We start from the raw sequence: 20942 nt of genomic DNA on the forward strand, positions 1-20942 counted from the left end.
ACACACACACACACACACACACACACACACACACACACACACACACACACAGGGTCTGGAGGTGCAGGGTATCAAACCCTCTCCACCTCCTGAGCCACCCGGTGCCCCCCCCCCCCCCCCAACACTACAGTAGAAACCTCATGTAACGACACCGCAGAACAAATATTGCAATTTTTATTGCGTTACTGAAGTTACCTGACAAAAATACATCGTAATGTCTTTTACACAAAAAGAAATAGTGAGCTGCCACAATGAACACATGCTTCACGCACACATACCACACCACGTCCGCAGGAGCCATCACCATAAATGAAAAGAGCATGCAACAATGTTCAGAAACACGTCTCCCCCGGCTGCTTCCAAAAGGATAAGCTGAAAATCCACACTAAGGTTTGATATTATCTACCCAACGAATCCAACACTCAAAAGTTAGGTTTTTAAAGTACACGATATGACAACTGATAGGGACACTGAGTGGAACCGTCGGCTGAGGACAGCAGAAGGAGCTGGTGACTTTTACACATTTACATTCAAGCAGTCACCGCGGGGGGGGGGGGGGGGGGGGGGGTCCTGGGTTCGGGACCAGGCCCGGACAGAGAGGAAAGAGTAGAAGTGAAAAGCGGTGGATTGAAACGAGAGGTCGTAATACATTCGCAGGTCATTCAGTGAATCAGTTGCGGTCAGTGGGACGCAGAGCGGGCGGATGCTTTTCTGTCTCTGACCTGGTAGAAGACGTGAGGAAGGAGGAGACGGGTTCTTCTCCAACACAATTAGGAATAAAATTGTCTCTGGGTGATTTTAAAAAGAGTAGACTGGTTTGAAGCTTCCCTCCAGCTTCATGTCACCTGATGTGTCACAAAATGGCGTCTCTTTCTGTTTTCGTCACTTTGGTTTTGAGGTTTGTCCCCCCCACCCCCCTCCCCCCCCGAACCCTTTTACATCCATCCAGAGATCTGCAGACGTTTACGCATTAAAAGTGAAGCATTAAAACATCCATGTCTGTTATATTTTGCCCAGAACCATAACGTGAGAGGGTTACATCACCACCGTGGACTGTTCGCCTTCTGGTGTGGACAGGAAGTGGGTTTTGGTTTCCAGGCAACAATAGTGGCACAGAATTTGTCTTTGGATTTGAGCCTCCTCACGTTCTGATGATGTAATCCCCTCATGGTACAGGCTATGCTCTGGGCTCATGTTTCACATAAACAACCAAATCCATTTATTACACATGTTCCATGTCACAACAGCACACTCCTTTACGCTATAGCAGCCACACTGATCAGTCTCTACACGTCGGGGCTGCGCCGCTCGGCTCCGTTCAGGGAAGAGTTGACCATGTAAGGTCCGAGTCCGGAGAAGGGTTTTCACAAGTCCTGACCCACGACGAGACACAACACACTGCCGGAGAGAAAGAGACAGAACAAGAGAGAGAAAGAGAGAAAGAGATCCTCCATCCTCCTCCTCCTCCTCATCCTCTTCTTCCTCCCTCCTTCCTCCATCCCTCCCACTCACTCCTCACACACCGACTCGCTCAGGTCCACGGCGCCACCCCTGGTGAGCCGCCGCATCTTGCTGAAGTCGTGGTCGGTCCTCAGGTAGGAGAGCGAGGGGCCCCCCTCGCTGTGGCCCGCCAGGTCCTGGGGCTGGGCCTGCGGCGGCAGGGCCCTCATCTCGCCGCCGCTGCGCCAGTACAGGGTGTACTGCTGCGGGTCGGACACGCCGAAGGTGTCGGCGCACAGCTGCGCCAGAGCCTGGCTGCTCTCCCCGGCTCTCCACTGCAACGTCCGCACAGCGCTGCGCTCCCCGTCCTGGAACAGTATCCTCACGCACCTCTGGAGGGAGGGAGCGAGGGAGGAGAGGTAGAAAGAAAAAAGAGAGTGAATACATACTGTGTTCATGCAAAGCTGAGGTCAAGAGGCTGATGGAGGGAGGTCAAAGGAGGGGGAGGAGAGAGGGATGAGCCACAGGAGCAGAGAGAGAAGAGCAGGCTGATAAAGCACAATCAAAGAATTCTCTGTAAAACAAAGCTTCATCCTCCCACACAAACAAGAGCTGCACGTGAAAACTGCTCTTTTCTCTGCTGCACGTTACAGGATGAATCCTCTGGATCCACATCCACACAAACACAATCTCCCTTCAGCCGCTCGTTCCCTCGGCTCCTTCATCCAGAACTTTCTGACGTGTTCAACAGAACAAAATAACACAAAGAGTCTCGTCAAACACTGATTACACTGCACCTGATTATATAATATCATAATCAACCACCTACAGACACACAACTCGCTTTGAAACACACACACACACACACAATGAAAACATACTGAACATGATCCTTTCACCAAACGTCCAACTTTGAGAAACCAGTGAGAATCATCTTCTCTGCCACACAAACCCACTCCAGCCATCCCACCCTGAACACACACACACAACTCTGTCACACACACACAACTCTGTCACACACACACACACACACACAGCAGCAGCAATTATAATCAACAGGTCTCCCATCATCAAAACTTACAGAGTCAGTGAGCTCCTCGCTGTCCGTGTGCATATTGTGTTCGCCTGCTTCGATGGGTAGATGCGGCTCGATAAATTTCATGTTATCTGACCGCCCACTTCTTCATAGCACTTGGCTCACTGATCCCCGCCTGTGTCAGTGGAAAATCTGGCTGCCGGGTGAGTTAGATCGGCTATTTGAAGCCAGGAGAGGCACCACGTGACGAGACAGAAGCGCTGTGGATGACAATGCCTTTCTGTTCCATTGCATCTGGCGTTGTACCGACCTGAGGTAAAACGCCCAGAGTGCATCAGTGCGTGACCTCGTAAGCCGGCAGCCCCAGATCAGAGGATTACCTCTAAATATGTCTGAAAACTAATCCGCTCAGATGAATCTGAAATGTGTGTGCACGCACTGCAGGGAACTCCAGGTGTGTTGGAACTTCACCTTCAGCTTGACCTCGACCATCTGAGAGTTCAAACGATCACAGGTCACAGCTGTTCCAGATGTTGCTCATCGCCATCAGTGTAATGACTGTAGCTGCTCTGTGGATGGATCACCTCCCGGTGTCTGTTGCTCTTTGTGTCTTCTGGGACACTAGAAAGACAAACTGCTTCGAGTTTGAGTCTGTTTGAAGCTTCTTTAAATAACAGATACACTGGAGTGGAGGCTCCGGACTTCAGGACAGAGACATGTGTTGTCACGGGGGGGGGGGGGGGGGGCCTGGGAGGCCAGAGCAAATACAATTGATGTATCTACGTCTGTTCAAACTCCCAACAAGGCCCCGTGCCACCTTCTGCAACTGGTCGTTTTAGAGACTTGTTGTGTGAAAGCAAGATTCAAACTTTACAACTAAACGATTATTTATGAGTAAAAAACACTTTATCTATAATTTTTTAACTGAAAGAATCTCTCGAGTCGTAGAAACTCAAATGTTTTCACAGCAGCTCTGTCACAAAACATTTGTTAATTCAGTTTTGTCGTCGGAGTCGCTCACGTGTTTCAGATTATCCACACTTTGCTCTTCACTTCACACAGGACGTCTACGTGTTAAAGCAATATTCCTGCACTGCACTGACCCACACATGCTGTTCACCAGTGTGTTCACCACCGCGAGCCGGGCGTTCGATACCCACCTGGTTCTGCTGGCTCTCCTTTTGTCTCTGGGCTTCTCGGCTCCGTCTGCTGCTCCACTCCTTCAGCGCCTCCTGGGCCTCGGGCGTCAGGCAGCCCGCCGCCGGCTGCTCCCCGTCCAGGCTCCGGATCAGACACAGGCTGGCGAACACACTGGTCAGGTAGTAACCGCCTGGGAGGAAAACAGGAATCCTAAAATACAAACTTCACACAGGCTGTTTACTCCTTGAACGCTCTACTTCTGATTTAAATACTACGAATAACAGTCACATCGCTCATCGCTCATTGTTCAGTGACCAGGAGTAGTTCAAGTGTAGTGGGTGGAAGAAACTAAAAGAAAATACACAGAAATATGTAAGAAAATACAGAAACATTTAATTAAGTATCAGGTATTCATTCATCAGTTGATCTAATTATCAAGGGATTAATCAAAAGCTGATATATCAAATATGTACTCGACAGATTCACATTAAAAGCTGATTTACATTTACAAGCACAGGTGTAAAACATACAAAAGGATTATTTATAGAAAATGAAGCAAGCAAAACTAAATGTGATGCTAATGTCTCTGTGGTTTTCCACAACAACCTAAAGGTCTTATGATTAAATGTGAGTTTAACTAATCGTGCATCAAGTCCTGAACTTTGGATTTAGAATTGTTCCCCGATCATAAAGCGTTTCTCTGTGAATTTAATGCTACGGATCAAAAAGGAGGTTTTCCAGGTTTTGTCGAGTTCGAGTCTCAAGTCATCAAAGTGAATTGAGAGGTTTCAGTTCCCTGCTCTGATGTGAAGACGTGTGTGAAAGCTGGTGGCATCACAGGATGTATCAGCGCTGCTCTCACATGGACGATCCTCTCCTCCCACACAAGGGCGGTGAGATCTTCTATTGATTTAACAGCTCGTTTGACACGTTTCAAAATAAAATTACAGCTCCTGCACAGCGGATGTTTTGGGAGCTGCAGTAAATCAGACGTGTCGGTATTACCCTCCCCTCCGAGCCAGGACGGCTCCAGCAGCTCCATCATGTACTCCACCTCCAGCAGAATGTGGGGCCGGTTACACTCCACCATCACATACGACAGGGACGGCAGGAAGTCATCCCAGCTCACTTCCTGTCCTGCAAAGACAGCAACAGGACAGTCCAAGTGTAATTTGAGATTATTTGACGCTGACAAGATGAATTGATTAAAGATGACTTGAATAAATGGAAGATATTCATATTTTTCTTTCTTTCCTGAGAAGAGTTTTTGGAACAAACTGGACAGAATCTTTATTTTCATTGTTACTCTTTGTTTAAATTGAAAGAAGTCGAGAAACTGTCCAATCAACAAGCTTAACGTTAGACAACGGGATTCTGTAAAAACCAGACGTTATAGCGATGTCTGTGATTGGCTGAGCTTGCTGTTACCATGGAGATGTTTAACACGGCTGCGAAAATTATTATTCGTTACAGTTTCAAGCAGCAAGAAACAGTTTGTGTAAAATGAATCAAATGAAATATCTCCAGTGTGAGTGATCTGTGAAACACGCTGTGAGCTTCAGTGACAGTCGAGCCCTGAAAGCCACAGAAACCAGCTGGAGTCCGGTCTCACCGAGCAGGCAGCCCATGGCCTTGTGGACGCACTTGCAAACTTGCAGCAGCAGCAGGACTTTGTCGATGGGCGAGTGCGTCCGCTGCATGAGCACCAGCTTCTGCTTCACCCGCTCCACCCCGCGGCTGTCCGGGACGCCCGTCCGCACGCCGAGCCGCTCCATGGCGGCGTCCCCTCTCAGACGGAGCAGGTTCTGGGTGAGGCGCTGGCTGGAGCCGTCCTGGTTGTGCAACGCCACCAGAGCCTTCTCCAGGTGGGACCTCAGGGGCCGGAGCACGCAGGAGAACATGGCTCGCTCCAGCGCCAGGTCTGGAACGGAGGGGAAGGGTTAGGGTTAGGGGGGTTAGGGTTCAGAGGGAAACTGGACATCTTTACATACAGCTGTGAAACATGGTTCTGGAGATAAAAGAGATCAATGACATATCTCCAGGCCCTGACCAGGACCCAGAAGGTGAGGATCATTATCGTGGAATCCTCAGGTCAGACATCTCAGACTGGAGATGTTGTAGAGGCTAATAACATCTTTCCTGAGGCCACCGGGACCTCGACCTCTGAATATCATAATCTCATCACTTAATATGTGAGTGAGCAACATTTTTGCCAAATTTGAAGAAATCCCCTCGAGGCCTTTCTGAGATATTATGTTCACAAGAACAAAACTGTGTTGTTTGAGGTGAGAGGGGCATTGACCTTTGACCTTCTGGGGATATCACATACAGATATGTAGAGGTTGATATAAACAGATAAAGTATGAAATATGTTTACAGAGGAAAAATGAATCTGAAACAATTGCAGATATTTTCATGTCAAATATATTTTTTATTTTACAGTTTTTTACTGATTGACTTTAATGTTCTCCTTATTCTTACAGTATTTGTGTTTATTATGTTTAATTCCATATTAAAACAGTAGTAAAACAAAAATGATTTCTTTACCCCTGAAAACACAAACATTCAGAAGAAGGTTTTATCTTTTGGCTTGACAACAGTGATGTGATGACACACACACACACACACACACACACACACACACACACACACACACACACACACACACACACACACACACACACTCACTCACTCACTCACTCACTCAGTGGGCAGTGCTGACTAATGGGTAACAATTCTCCAGCACACTGTTTTCCACTCATCATCAATATCCTCCTCTCCCTCTTCTCCATCCATATAATCCTCTAACACCCCCTCCCTCTCTCTACCCCCCCCCCCCCCCCCCCCCCCTGCCCGGTCCCATCCCCTCTTTCTTTTACCAGCCCCGGAGAGTAACAGATTACAAGTAATGTGATTACATCCTGGTCAGTTGCAGGCCAGTCCTCTTTATTACTCCTCGATGTGTAACTGATTACATTTGTTCAAGTGAAGTGTCTATTTCCATCCCCCCCTCCCACCCTCCCCTGAATCGTGCTGCTCTTGGAGTGAGCGTGGGACTGTGATATCTTTTTATGATAAACGAGGGGGAGAAAAAAATGCAAATGCGTCCCACCGACGCAATGCGAGATAAATCAGAATCACAGGAAGGAGGGAGGGAGGGAGGGATGGAGGGAGGGATGGAGGGAGGGAGGGAGGGAGGGAGGGATGGAGGGAGGGATGCAGGGAAGGATGGAGGGATGGAGGTAGGGAGGGAGGGATGGATGGATGGAGGGAGGGATGCAGGGAAGGATGGAGGGAGGGATGGAGGGAGGGAGGGAGGGATGGAGGGATGGATGGAGGGAGGGAGGGATGGAGGGATGGATGGAGGGAGGGATGCAGGGAAGGAGGGATGGATGGAGGGAGGGAGGGATGGAGGGAGGGATGGATGGAGGGAGGGATGGAGGGAGGGAGGGAAGGATGGATGGATGGAGGGAGGGAGGGAGGGATGGAGGGAGGGATGGAGGGATGGAGGGAGGGATGGATGGAGGGAGGGAGGGAAGGAGGGATGGATGGAGGGAGGGAGGGATGGAGGGAGGGATGGATGGAGGGAGGGATGGAGGGAGGGAGGGAAGGATGGATGGATGGAGGGAGGGAGGGAGGGATGGAGGGAGGGATGGAGGGATGGAGGGAGGGATGGATGGATGGATGGATGGAGGGATGGAGGGAGGGATGGAGGGAGGGATGGATGGAGGGAGGGAGGGAGGGAGGGAGGGATGGAGGGAGGGATGGATGGAGGGATGGAGGGAGGGATGGATGGAGGGAGGGAGGGATGGAGGGAGGGAAGGAGGGAAGGAGGGATGGATGGAGGGAGGGAGGGAGGGAGGGAGGGAGGGAGGGAGGCAGCGGCCGGCCGCTCTCCCCCCTGAAGCCTCTGCAGTGCCAGGCAACCATCCATCATCACACAGTTGCACACAAACACACCTACAGACACACACACACAGACGCACACCTACAGACACACACCTACAGACACACACCTACAGACGCACACTGGACAGACACACACAAAGAGTCCAGAGAAGAGAAGCCTACGCACAGGTCCGAGTCAGAGGCTCCGACCCGGACCTGTCAGAGGAACACGTCTCTGCAGTGATGATCACACTTCAGAGGACGGGAGTGAGGGACGGGAGTGAGGGACGGGAGTGAGGGACGCATCGGGCCGGGCTTCCTAACGCTGTTTTCTAAATACCACAGACAATATGAGCTCTGCCCCCCCCACGCAAACTACTTTGTACACTGTCTTTACTGGAGCCCGAGCAGCCGCCCACCTTTAACAGGAAGCACCGTCTGTTCCCACAGACCTGTGTCCCCTGTCTCTATTCAGTCACTGTTTACTGTTCTGCTGCACTGGACTCTCCTGGTGTCCGTCCAGATGAGAAGAGACAAGTACGACACGATGAGACACGATGAGACACGATGAGACACGATACGATGAGACACGATACGATGAGACACGATGAGACCCGATACGATGAGACCCGATACGATGAGACACGATACGATGAGACACGATACGATGAGACGCGATACGATGAGACACGATGAGACCCGATACGATGAGACACGATACGATGAGACACGATACGATGAGACACGATACGATGACACACACTGAGACACGATACGATGAGACACGATACGATGAGACACGATACGATGACACGATACGATGAGACACGATACGATGAGACACGATACGATGAGACACGATACGATGACACACACTGAGACACGATACGATGAGACACGATACGATGAGACACGATACGGAGACACGATACGATGACACGATACGATGAGACACGATACGATGAGACACGATACGATGAGACGCGATACGATGAGACACGATACGATGAGACGCGATACGATGAGACGCGATACGATGAGACACGATGAGAAACGATACGATGACACGATACGATGAGACACGATACGATGAGACACGATACGATGAGACACGATGAGAAACGATACGATGACACGATACGATGAGACACGATACGATGAGACACGATACGATGAGACACGATGAGAAACGATACGATGACACGATACGATGAGACACGATACGATGAGACACGATACGATGAGACGCGATACGATGAGACACGATGAGAAACGATACGATGACACAATACGATGAGACACGATACGATGAGACACGATACGATGAGACGCGATACGATGAGACACGATGAGACACGATACGATGACACAATACGATGACACGATACGATGACACGATACGATGACACGATACGATGACACGATACGATGAGACCCGATACGATGAGACACGATACGATGAGACACGATACGATGACACGATACGATGACCCGATACGATGAGACACGATACGATGAGACACGATGAGACCCGATACGATGAGACACGATACGATGAGACCCGATACGATGAGACACGATACGATGAGACACGATACGATGACACAATACGATGACACGATACGATGAGACGCGATACGATGAGACACAATACGATGACACAATACGATGACACGATACGATGACACGATACGATGAGACACGATACGATGACACGATACGATGACCCGATACGATGAGACACGATGAGACACTACTCTGATGAGTGCTTGTTGTGTGTGGACACGGTCTCTGTACCTTTCTCGTTCTCTGGCACCAGCGTCTCGATGGGCGGCTCCAGCTCTCCACTGTCCAGCAGGCAGCACCTGGCCTGGGACAGAAAGAGCCTCAGACCCTGCAGGAGCTGCACGGCCGTCACCGGAGCTGAGGAAGAGGAGGGTGGTGACGAGGAGGCCAGGGCTTTCAGCACCTCCCTCTGTGCCAGCAGGAAGTCCTGAACCATCCCCCCGAAGGTGGAGCGCCTGTCCCGGGACAGCTCCTCCACCAGCCTCGTCAGACGCTTGTCCGGAGCAAAGAAACAAACGAAGGCCTCGCTCATGCGGTGCAGCCCGCCGCGCCCTCTGGAGCGCACGAGGGGCGGCCGATGGTGGGCGAGCATCTGGCCTTGGAGCGAGCTGTCTGGATCCGAATCCGAGTCGTTGTCCTCGTCCATGCTGCTGAAGGAGCTGCTGCTGTCCAGCTCGGCCAGGGACGGAGCCGGGCGGCGCTCCAGGGCCAGGACCGCCACCTCGATGCCTGGCGCTCGCTCTGACTGCTGGGGCTTCGCAGACGCTTCCACCTTGGAGGACGGATGGAAGTACCGCTATAATATTCATTTGGTTAATAATTCTAAATTCTTAAAACTGTATGTTCTGTAAAATGCTGTGTGCACAGTATTGCAGATCTTTTGAAACAGCATTTTTCCTCCTTCTGTCTCGTGACAAACGTTTATGACCAGAGGGCGGTTTTATTTTTCCTGCTTTGAAAGGCTGCTGAAGGTCAAATTATCCCAAAACACCCAAAAATATCTCTTAGCATGAGATAAATACTATTCTCTGCTTTCCTGTCCTGAGGATTCAGAAGTGACTTGTCAGGTTTGGAAAATGCACGGTCAGGATAACACCTTCACAAACAATCCACCCTGTATATCCCCACAGACTTATAAATTACCTCAGGCACATAGACGGACATCGTGTCCTCTTCCTCTGCAGAACCTGGCGACACAGCGGGGGTTCTCCTCAGGACCCCCGCCCCAGGGTGGACTCTCCTCTGTGGGTTGGCCCTCTGCAGCCTCTCCGCCCCGTCCGGCTGCTCCAGTGACGACGGAGGCGAGTAGGAGCCGACGCCCTCGAGGGACAGGTTCATGGAGGTCTCGGAGAGCCGGAGCCGAATGCTGCGCGTGAAGCGGTGCCGCTTGTTGGAGGCACTGTGGTGTGTGAGCTGCGGCTGCTGCAGAGAAGAGGATTCAACACAAACTGGGTTTATAAACTGTTTATCGTTAAAGGGAATCAAGTGAAGTGCAGCAGCAGCTGTATTTGCAATCGATAGGAGGTTTAGAGCATATAATATATAATGGACTTTTCAGGATTCAGGAAAGATTGATCTCGTTCAATCTTGATAAAGAAAAGCAGAGATATTCACCTGAAGCTTCATTGCTCACCTTGTAAACCTCCAGCTGCAGGAAGAGCGGGTTGATGAAGCAGAGTTTGCCTTGTCTGCCTCGGCTCAGCAGGGGGCACCGGTCCTGGGCCCCCGCCGGCTGGGCCGGGCTGCCGCTGGTGGATGCAGATGGCGCCACGGGTCCGTTTTGGACGTCTGGAGAACCTGGCGAGCTCCAGAAGTCTGGTGCAACATCCAGGAAGTCGAAGAGAAGAAGAGACACGTTGGTTTTGCACTCACCAAATCAGATGTTTTGTAAAAGGCAGCAAACTGGCTTGAGGTTCAGATATCTTTAAATGAATCTTTTAAATGTGCAAACAAGAATTAACCAGTTATTATGATGCGTTGTAATAAAGATCTTTGAAAAGGGACAAGTGGACAGAGTAACGCTCTGCAGGGGGGGCGTCCACAGACCTTGTCCCATGTGGGAAATGGCCTCCAGCTGCCGGTGAGTTGTGGCCTTGGCGATGGCGTCCGGCAGCTCCAGTGGGAAAGGCAACACATCCCTGGAGACGAGAAAACACGTGATCACATGTCCGTCATGTGGTCAGGCCACACCCCCTGCACAAGGTGTTTATTCATAAAGCTCATTTAAAACCACTCGGTCGACCAAAGTGCTTCACAAAGTAAAATGTACAACTAGAAGACGCAATACATCAAAACACCACGAGTACAAATTAATAAAAGTTCCTAATCACATAGAACCTAAACAACACAAGCTCTGCTTTGTCTGGGATATTAATACAGTGACTTCACCCAAATGGTTGGTTTGATATGTTGTTTTTATGATGTTTGCATGTGTGGGATAATAAATCGGACTTGTCTTGTGTGAGAGGGGACGGCACGGTGGTGCAGTGGGTAGGAGGTTCAAATCCCGGTTTGGGCTAATTGTCCGTAGGTGTGGATGGTTGTTGGTCACTAGCTATCAGCGGTTCAACACTGTGTCAGGTGATAACAGGGGATCTGGTCAGGGGGTCACTGGGATCACTGGGGTCACTGGGGTCACTGGGGCTGACAGAATACATCACCTGCTGACACAGTAGAAGGCCACCAGTCGACACAGGTCGGGGAAGCTGAGGGCGGAGCTCTCCAGGGCGAAGGCTGGGGACAGAACAGACAGTTTGAGGACGTGGAGGCAGCGACACACTCGTTCAAATCTAACAGCTGAAATAATGCGGAGGAGCCATCGTCATCCTCTCTGCTTCACTGCCATCACTTCACCCAGCACAAGAGCTGCACTGCACCACGGGCTGAGCGGAGACATGCAGCGCGAGCAGGCGGATGAGGACGGGATTTACTCACTGGAGTCCTCTTCACAGATGAAGCACTCCTTCACAGAGGAGGCACTCCGGTCCGCTGTCACTCTCAAACACAGAACCTTCCTCTGGCTGGAGCTGCACTTTCGCACCAGAAAGGTCTGCGAGCAACGAGAGAACACAGGAACGAGATGGAAGTGAAGAGATGTGTTAGGACTTCGTGGTGCAGATGGTGCAGACAGCAGAGTCAAAGCTCAAAATCGGTGTTGAGCGTAAACTCTACTGGAACATTTCAGCGTGTGAAAGTTGCTGTTAGCACAGGACTGTTGTGTTTGTGTGTAGTTTATTCAAATGACAACACAACATGATGATTTACCAGCGTTAAAGGTCTCAACAGGTCGGTTTGGAACTAGTCTTCATGTCAAGTTAATCGTTAATCATGTGACCTAATATGAGGCCTTTATATTTTCAAGATCGAGTTTTCTACAGTTTCGTTTCCGACACATCCAACGTCACATTTTGAAGAAGTAGTAGAAGAAGAACTTTATCAAGTCATCTTTAAATATCTAAAAACAGCTACTTCTGTCTTTGAAAGGAGAGGTCGGTTTCACTGGGATCATCTAACTGAACCAGTCCCACTTCTCACTGTTAACGTTTAATGTAGTTTAAAGTTTCATAAGCGATGAAGTGGTTGAAATATGCTCCAACATCACTTCACCTATGATTGATTCTTGGTTTTTAGTGTGTGATCGATTGCTCCTCACCCCCACAGGCTCTCTGAGCAGGATGTAGAGGGCGGAGTCGTGGTTGAGTGACAGCTGCAGCCACACGGGATGCGTGAGCAGGAGACGATCCAGGACGCTGAAGAGCCGCGCAGAGCCTCGCTGTGTGCTGCCCCCCCCCTGCATCTGAAACACATCACCGAATAAAGAAACATCCTTCAGGGCCTGTCGGTTTCTTCACTGACGAGATAACGAATAATATACATTCATAGGAAATACACCGCAAATAATAAAATGTTCTACACACGTGAACTCGTACGTTAACATCTTGTGTGTAAAAGATACACACACACACACACACACACACACACACACACACACACACACACACACACACACACACACACACACACACACACACTCCTGTTATTGATCCTGTGCGTCGCTCATGTCAGCGTTTTGTTTTTAACTGAACCTGATGCTCCTGCAGAGTTAAACAAACACACAAACCTGAAGCAAATACTTCAGAGAATATATATACTGTATATATATAAATATACTGTATATACATGTATATATATATACTACTAAGATATGTTCGGCACCAACCTGTATCACAACCACACGGTGACTATTTAACACAAATCAGATCTGTGTTGTCAAGTGAAGAAAAGAAAAATACATATTTGATTTTAGGAAACACTTCCTGTTCTGACTTTATTGTCGTTATTGGACGTTGGTCGTTCACATTCGGCATCATAACGTTTAATTGTATTTATTTATAATCTTTGGTGAGTGACAGTGCTTTTGAGCAAGTCGTCCTGACAGACAGCTCCCAGGAGTGGAGCCAAAACATGCCCCCTAGTGGCCGGCCTTAGTACGGGTCATAAACACCATCCACACAGGCCAAAATAAAAAGTCATGTTACATAATATATAATATAATGTTACATGTTAAAAACATCCAACATGTCGTCCCCACGGCTCCTCCCCCACGATCACTACAACTCACACTTCAGTTTCACATCCGTGATATTTCGGCTTCAGTTTTGTGCAACGAGAGGAAGTGGAAGCGTGTCGTCCATCTTTATTTACAGTCTCAGGTTCAAACCCCTCCCCTCATCCCATGATCTGCGTCGCTGTGTGTCGCTCTGAGCGTCGCACACCTCTCCTCCTCCTCCTCCTCCTCCTCCTCTTCCTCCTCCTCCTCCTCCTCCTCTCGTCTACACCGGAACAACCGAAAACACATTTTCTACAGAATTAATGCATTTGAACTTTCACTTTCTGCATAATTGCTCCTTTATTGGCACTTAAAACAGCGTCGTTCAGTTTGAAATGCGTGTGTCTTTTTATTTTTGGCCTGTAATGTTGTCATTCAATCACACACACACACACACACACAGACACACACAGACACACACTGGATGTCACACTGTGTGGGCCGCCGGCGAACGATTGCGAACGTAGCAGCAGATGGTTGCCATGGTAACCCGGGGCCTATCATGCCCACATCCTACCAGGCATTCCCACTCAGTGAAACCCCCCCCCCCCCCCCCCTGACGAGTCGGAGGTGCGCGGGCGTGCACGGACACACACACACACACACACACACACACACACACACACACACACACTGGGCCGGGGGGGGGTGACAGGTTTTCCGGGGAGCAGAGGTATTTCTCCTGAAGAAGCTTTTCTCTGCGCTGCCATGAATCGTGTGTTTCACTTCCTGCCTCGCGGCTCAGGGTGAAGCAGCTGAACCGGCTCCAGCTGGTTCTCTCTCCTGTCACTTTCACATGAGTCTCCTCTCGGGGGAGTTACCTGTGCATCAGTCTGCAGCTCCATTAGCAGTGGATGGTAAATAGCACTGGGGGGGTGGTGTTACATAACGTGCTGACGCCTGCAGAACGAACTCTGGAAGAACTTTCTGATCCTGTTAAAAATGAGAAGGTTTGACAGTTTGTTAAACTCTCTAATGTGAGAAACTTTCAAAGACTGAATATCGTTATTATCTTTAGATTACAATAATAATCATAATGAGATGCACATCACATCTTCTGTGAGTGGAACAAACTGAAAAGCTTCAATCTAATCACAGCTGAATATTTTCCTGTATTTAAAGCTTACAAGTAGTTTTTTTGTTGACTTCTTGCAGAGCCTCCATAAAAACACATCTTCACTGATATGCACACTAGATTTCCACTGGAGCTTTTTAGTTTAAGTATTTTCTTATTCGTTACTGATCATTTGTTAACAGCTTTTTACTTCACCTCTGAAATTCCTTCTTCTTGCCCTGAATGTGTTTGAAGCTACTGGAAGTCTGAACTTCTTTCAGGATCAATAAAGAATCCATCTAATCTTTCAGAATTTGAATTAATAATTTAATAACAGGACAGCACCATGTGCCATGTGTTGATGGAGAGATTCATACACACAGCAACAGTAACTAGGGCGGACGGGGTTTATCTAAAAGCAGGAACTGTTAAAGTGAGGTGTTACTAACTTCACATAAGTAACAATCAGCAATGAAATAATGTAAAAGTGTTTAAATGAGTCTCCACATTGTGTATCTGCAGCCAGAGTGAATACACAACTGCACACACAGTCGCACACACTGTAAAAGTGTATGTGTGAGAGAAAACAGAGCGAGACCCGAGTGTTTTGCCATTTCCAGGTCCGCCTTACATAAATTCATCGCTGCCCACACACACAGGGACTTATGTAATTCCCTCAGAGAAACACAGGCAGGAACAGATGAGATAAAAACCATGAAACAGAGAAAAGTCTGGAAATTAAATCTGTGTGAAGGAATCACAGCGTCGCTGGGCCGGCGGACTGGGAAGGAAACCAGGAGACGTTCACTGCTCGTCTCACAAGGTCTTTGTGCACCTGAAGGCAGAAGCTCAGCAGGATGGACCAGAACATGTGAAGCTGCCCAATGCAACTCTACAAGAAGTAGATGAGGAGGCAGGAGGGAGGAAGAGGAGGGAGGAAGAGGAGGGAGGAAGGGGAGGGAGGAAGGGGAGGGAGGAAGGGGAGGGAACCTGGGGGGAGTTGCAGAGAGAAGTGGAGTTTTGGAAAAGCCTAAATTCTGTCTCCGTGTTGTCGACCCAGTCCCAGAGACGTGTTCACCACTATTTCAGAAAAGTGAACAGCAGATTTGATTTAGCAAATATTGACTCAGAGACAAGAAAAATGATCCTGAGAGTTTTGCACCTTATTGCAGAGACGAAATCTGAAGAACAACACAAACTGTTGAAGCTACAACACTAAACAACACTAAACAACACTAAACACAGACACAACAGAGCGTGGAGCTTATCGCAGCTGGTTGCTACAGCGGAGAAGCTGCGAACTGAGCAGAGACGAGTTCTTACAGATCCCACGTTTCCAGAATAAAGACGTAACGTTAGCAGAAGAAAGTCGTGATTTAACGAGAAGAAAGGGGACGATATTACGAGAATAAGGAAATAAGCAGCAAAATCTCCGAACATCATAATATTACGATTTTCTTTCTCTTCATTATTACGACTTTATTTATTTTTGTAAATCTATCACTTTTTTCTTGTAATATTTCGTCTTAATACATTTCTTTGCGTAATATCCGGACTACGTGTGTTTTTGTAAATTCACGACTTTTCTTTCTGGGAATAAAACCTTTTCGTTTCATGTAATATTACGACTTTGCTGTTGAAGCACAGGTGAAAAAGTAGAAACTAGGAGTGGACGCCTGTTTCCTGCACAGACAGACTTCATCAACACAACGATGACTGTGTCCTCGTTGCTCATCTCGTCCTGCGTGACGCCGAACCAGCAGCGCCGGGCTGGACACACGGACCGTGACGGGGTCGAGCCGGCCGCCCGTCGAGCGCAGGCTGACTAACGGAACAGCATGATGCTGTGGGCTATAAGCATCCACCGGGGGCAGCAGTGGGCAGGGGCCTGCTGACAGGTGTCCATTTTGATGCCTGCTGCAAGAGCCCAGAAGCAAATGGCTCTGTGTGTGTGTGTGTGTGTGTGTGTGTGTGTGTGTGTGTGTGTCTGTGTGTGTGTGTGTGTGTGTGTGTGTGTGTGTGTGACAAAGTTGTACAAAAGGCATTAGTGTGAGTCAGAGGCAACACTTGGGCTGCAGGAGAGAAGAGGGACTGTTGGCATAACTGTGAATATTCATAATTTTAGAAGCATATCGCTTAACTGCTGCCGTGATTCAGAGGGGCCACCATCACAAATAGTTCTGTCAGACCAGCGTGTGTGTGTGTGTGTGTGTGTTAGTGTGTGTGTGTGTTAGTGTGTGTGTGTGTGTGTGTGTGTGTGTGTGCAGACGATCCATCACCGTGACATCAAATCTTTAAACTGTCTCATATTTCTGCTTCACAGCGTCGTTCCTGTTTCTTCTGCACTGAATCAAACTGACCCCCCCCCCCCCCCTTTAGGGTTAGAGAGATAACGGTCGATTCTAAATGTGTTGTTTGAGTTTCTGTGTAAATAAAGATGGACGACACGAACACGCCCTGGGACGCAGACAGACTGTGCAGCAGGGACCACGGATCTGAACCTGGTCCATGTTTCTTTATCATTTAGTTTCTTTCTGACATCGACGCCGGAACGTTTCTTCAAAATAAGAAGAACAGCTTTGGTTTTTATTGCAAAAGGCAAATTGAAAAAACTAGCTGTTGACAGTTTGGGACTCGAACCCTCTCACACACGTCATAACGTCTCAACCCTCTGCTGGTCGATGAAGAGAACACAGCCTTCAGCCACTTCAGCACTGGCCTCACTTTCTGGACCCGGAACAAATAACTTCCCGTCAACAAACTCTCTCTACTCTAAAACACGAGCGAGGCAAGACGTGCCAGTGACGAGCTGTCAATCAGCTGCAGAGGAAATCACAAACATCTGGAGGCTCGGGGCCGTTTCACAGTCGGACCTGGTTTTAATTTAACAGTTGAACTGAATCTTGTTGTTTAACTTGTTTGGAAACTTCAAATCAAACCTTTCTCGTGATAAGTTGCCAGAAAACCATCTATCAACTCGCCGACTGTGAAAAACCCAACAACGTTCTCCAAGACGCTGTCACTTGCTGCCGTCACGTCTGGAAACAGCAGCTGGACTCATTTCACCGTCGGGCTCCTCACACTTGTTTTTATAATCAGAGGAAAGAAAGGAAGCAGGATGGAAATGTCTTGGCAACATCAGAAAGTAGAAACAGTCGTATTGATGCACTTGAAAAGCTTGTTAGCGTCTGATGTTGGTGAGCGTGAGAGTCAGTGACTCACCAGCAGCGTGAGGAGCTCTTCAGACAGGACGCTCCTCACTGGTATAAAAGGTGAAGGTCAGAGGTTGTGGACGAGCGAGCGGAAGAATAATCACGTCTCTCAACACTCGACTCTAAAGTTCTGCTGAGCAGGTGTTTTATGGAATTGGAGCCAGAACTGGTTTCCTGTTTTTCTTTTGATTATTACTAAGTTGTAGTTCAAAAGCTTTTTACAGATTTAAATCTGAAGATGTTTTTTTAAAGAAAAACATCTTGGATGTGTGAGCTCATCGTCTCAGCAACAAACATTTGTCCTTGACTTTGTCCTCCGCTCCCTCGTGTGAGAGCTCAGCGTCGTGACAACGATGGATCGCTTTCATCCTCCATTGTTAGATTGTGTTAGAGTGACCACAAGAGGACAAGAGGCTGCATGGAAGCTGCTGTGGACACAGGAAGTCACAGACCTGCTTCCTCTTCAATCTAACGCGTCTCTGACAATCTGCAGGAACAAGAGGTTTGTGGATTTACTCAGTTTTGTCATTAAAGTGTTCGTGTGGGATAAGTTTGGTTTCACTTTGTCCTTTAAAGGTCAAACGTCCTGATTGGCCGTCTCATGATCGGACGCCCGCATGTCGGGCAGGACCTCGCCCCGGCGGCTCGATCCCCTGATCCTTCCTGCACAGACTGGGCGTCCTGCCTCGTGCCCGGGACGCCAGCCCTCACCTGAACGCTCCCGCCCGGACAATCTGCTGCTGCGGGACAAACTCCGGAGAACGTCCCGGCACACACGTTATCTCATGTCTGAAAACAGCTGCCTCCATATTCTCACTGAGATGGAGACGCTGCTGGGACGTTGAAACAATCAATAACAAATTAATAACAGTCTAAGATTACTCATCTACTGACGTCAGTGTGTTTATCACCAGTGCTTTGACTTCGATCTCCACTTCAACAGGAGAACAACTGAAGCTCTGCACACTCCTGAGTTCTTCTCCTTCTGCTGCCAGGATCTTATCTGAGGACCTGCCAGATTCCTGCTCTCCTTCCAAATGGTGGGTTCTGGTTTCAGGGTTCGAGCTGCAGGACGATGGTTACTGTCGCCTGTCTGTCTGCAGGAGGACAGACAGCTCAGGGGAGGACTGAACTCTGTCCAACAGCTCCGAGCGTCATGTGAAGACTCTGAGATCTCACTCCTCCTACACAACAGCCCCCCCCACAAACACACACATTCAGTCCAAATGAACAAACCCTCAGCCGCCGCACTCTGCATGGTTCTGCACGATCACAGCTTGGTGAGGGAAGGGCCCCTCCTCATCTGCATGAACCCCCCCCCCCCCCCCCCCCCCCCCCAGCCCATGTAAAAGTCCCAAAACGCCACTGACAGTAATGAGCCTCTCAGAATGTTAACGAGCAACACAACAGCAAGGAAGTGGGAACATCACATCTACTCCTACGCAGGCAGGATGGCACTTGAGTTTTAAAGTTATGCAACAGTCCAATGGTGAGAGATTCCACTGACTCTGTCCTGAGAGGAGACGAGAGATCAGGAGGCTTCAGAGACGAAGAGTCTGAGTGGACGGAGCTCAGAGCTGCAGCTGGACGAGGCAGGACTTCACCTGTTTGAGTGGAAACATCAGCTGCAGGAAACCAAACCGCTCCGTGAAAGATGGAGGAGAAGCTGCTCAGATGCTTCCAGAAATGATGTATAAGGACTCAATTTGAAAGAGATGAGATAAACTGTCCTGTGACAACCTGAGGACAAACCTGAGGACAAACCTGAGGACAAACCTAAAGACTATACTGAGCACAAACCCGAGCACAAACCTGAGGACAAACAATCCCAGCTTCCCTCTCTGTCTCCCTCTCTGTCTCACTCTCCTCTCTGTGGTTGTCCCTCTTAATTCCATCAGCCCACAGCTGATGAGTGTCACCTCGTGTCCACGTGTCTGTCCCGAGCACCTGAGCACGACGCGGGAAACAGCTGCACTGTTTACACACCGGAAACTACGTGAAACAACAAACGCCAACGCGCTTTGAAGTCGAGAAAACAAAGAGAAAACCAATGAGCACGTTCCAGCTGTGACTTCAGGCGCGTGAGGGGAACTCACCTCGTGCGTGACGGTGGGAACAGGTGCGGTGCGGTGCGGTGCGTGGTCTCCTGCTCGTGGTCTCTAATTAATTAAGGCGTCCGGCAGAGTTGCGTGTTCGTGCGTCTCCGTGTCCGAGCCCCACGCGCCGCTCGCCAGGGAAATGCGCACACATTTTAAATTCTGTCTGCGCGTCTGAGGAGGGAGACTCAGAGTGTGTGTGTGTGTGTGTGTGTGTGTGTGTCTCCTCCCTACTCTCTCTCTCTCTCTCTCACACACACACACACACACACACACACACACACACACACACATCACGTCATGTCAGTGAGACCACAATAAAACCTTAAGGCTCCCTTTGCATATTCTTTGAGTCCAAAAGTCCCTTAGTATGTCATCACCATATTCCTTAAGTTCCCTAATATCCCTTAAAAAGCCCCTTACTATGTCAACACCATATTCCTTAAGTTCCCTAATATCCCTTAAAAAGCCCCTTACTATGTCAACACCATATTCCTTAAGTTCCCTAATATCCCTTAAAAAGCCCCTTACTATGTCAACACCATATTCCTTAAGTTCCCTAATATCCCTTAAAAAGTCCCTTAGTATGTCACCACCATATTCCTTAAGTTCCCTAATATCCCTTAAAAAGTCCCTTACTATGTCAACACCATGTTCCTTAAATTCCCTAATATCCCTTAAAAAGTCCCTTACTATGTCATCAGCATATTCCTTAAATTCCCTAATATCCCTTAAAAAGCCCCTTACTATGTCATCAGCATATTCCTTAAGTTCCCTGATATCCCTTAAAAAGCCCCTTACTATGTCAACACCATATTCCTTAAGTTCCCTAATATCCCTTAAAAAAGTCCATCACCACCATATTCCTTAAGTTCCCTAATATCCCTTAAAAAGTCCCTTA

At 48.8% G+C, this 20942-nt stretch overlaps 1 protein-coding gene across 6 annotated transcripts; it reads right to left on the minus strand.

The window, feature by feature from the left end:
- Window positions 1-1273: 1273 nt before the first annotated feature.
- On the minus strand, window positions 1274-20277 carry si:ch211-168d1.3 (ras and Rab interactor 2). 6 transcript variants are annotated; one of them, XM_034614963.1, is made up of 13 exons: window positions 20042-20277; window positions 12723-12866; window positions 12005-12119; window positions 11731-11803; window positions 11117-11208; window positions 10840-10885; window positions 10704-10809; window positions 10214-10495; window positions 9302-9842; window positions 5229-5537; window positions 4622-4753; window positions 3637-3806; window positions 1274-1832 (listed from the first exon to the last, which is right to left on the minus strand). In XM_034614963.1, exons 2-13 carry the CDS (start codon window positions 12864-12866, stop codon window positions 1509-1511), a joined length of 2334 nt encoding a protein of 777 aa, XP_034470854.1. In that variant the 5' UTR covers window positions 20042-20277; the 3' UTR covers window positions 1274-1508. The 6 variants fall into 6 exon arrangements, with proteins under 6 accessions (XP_034470854.1, XP_034470858.1, XP_034470857.1 ...); XM_034614967.1 differs by having other exon boundaries at window positions 10704-10802; window positions 10839-10885; XM_034614966.1 differs by having other exon boundaries at window positions 10214-10489; window positions 20042-20276.
- Between the last annotated feature and the right edge of the window lie 665 nt (window positions 20278-20942).

This window comes from Hippoglossus hippoglossus, chromosome 18 (genome assembly GCF_009819705.1).
Source record: "Hippoglossus hippoglossus isolate fHipHip1 chromosome 18, fHipHip1.pri, whole genome shotgun sequence".
Taxonomy (NCBI): Eukaryota; Metazoa; Chordata; class Actinopteri; order Pleuronectiformes; family Pleuronectidae; genus Hippoglossus; species Hippoglossus hippoglossus.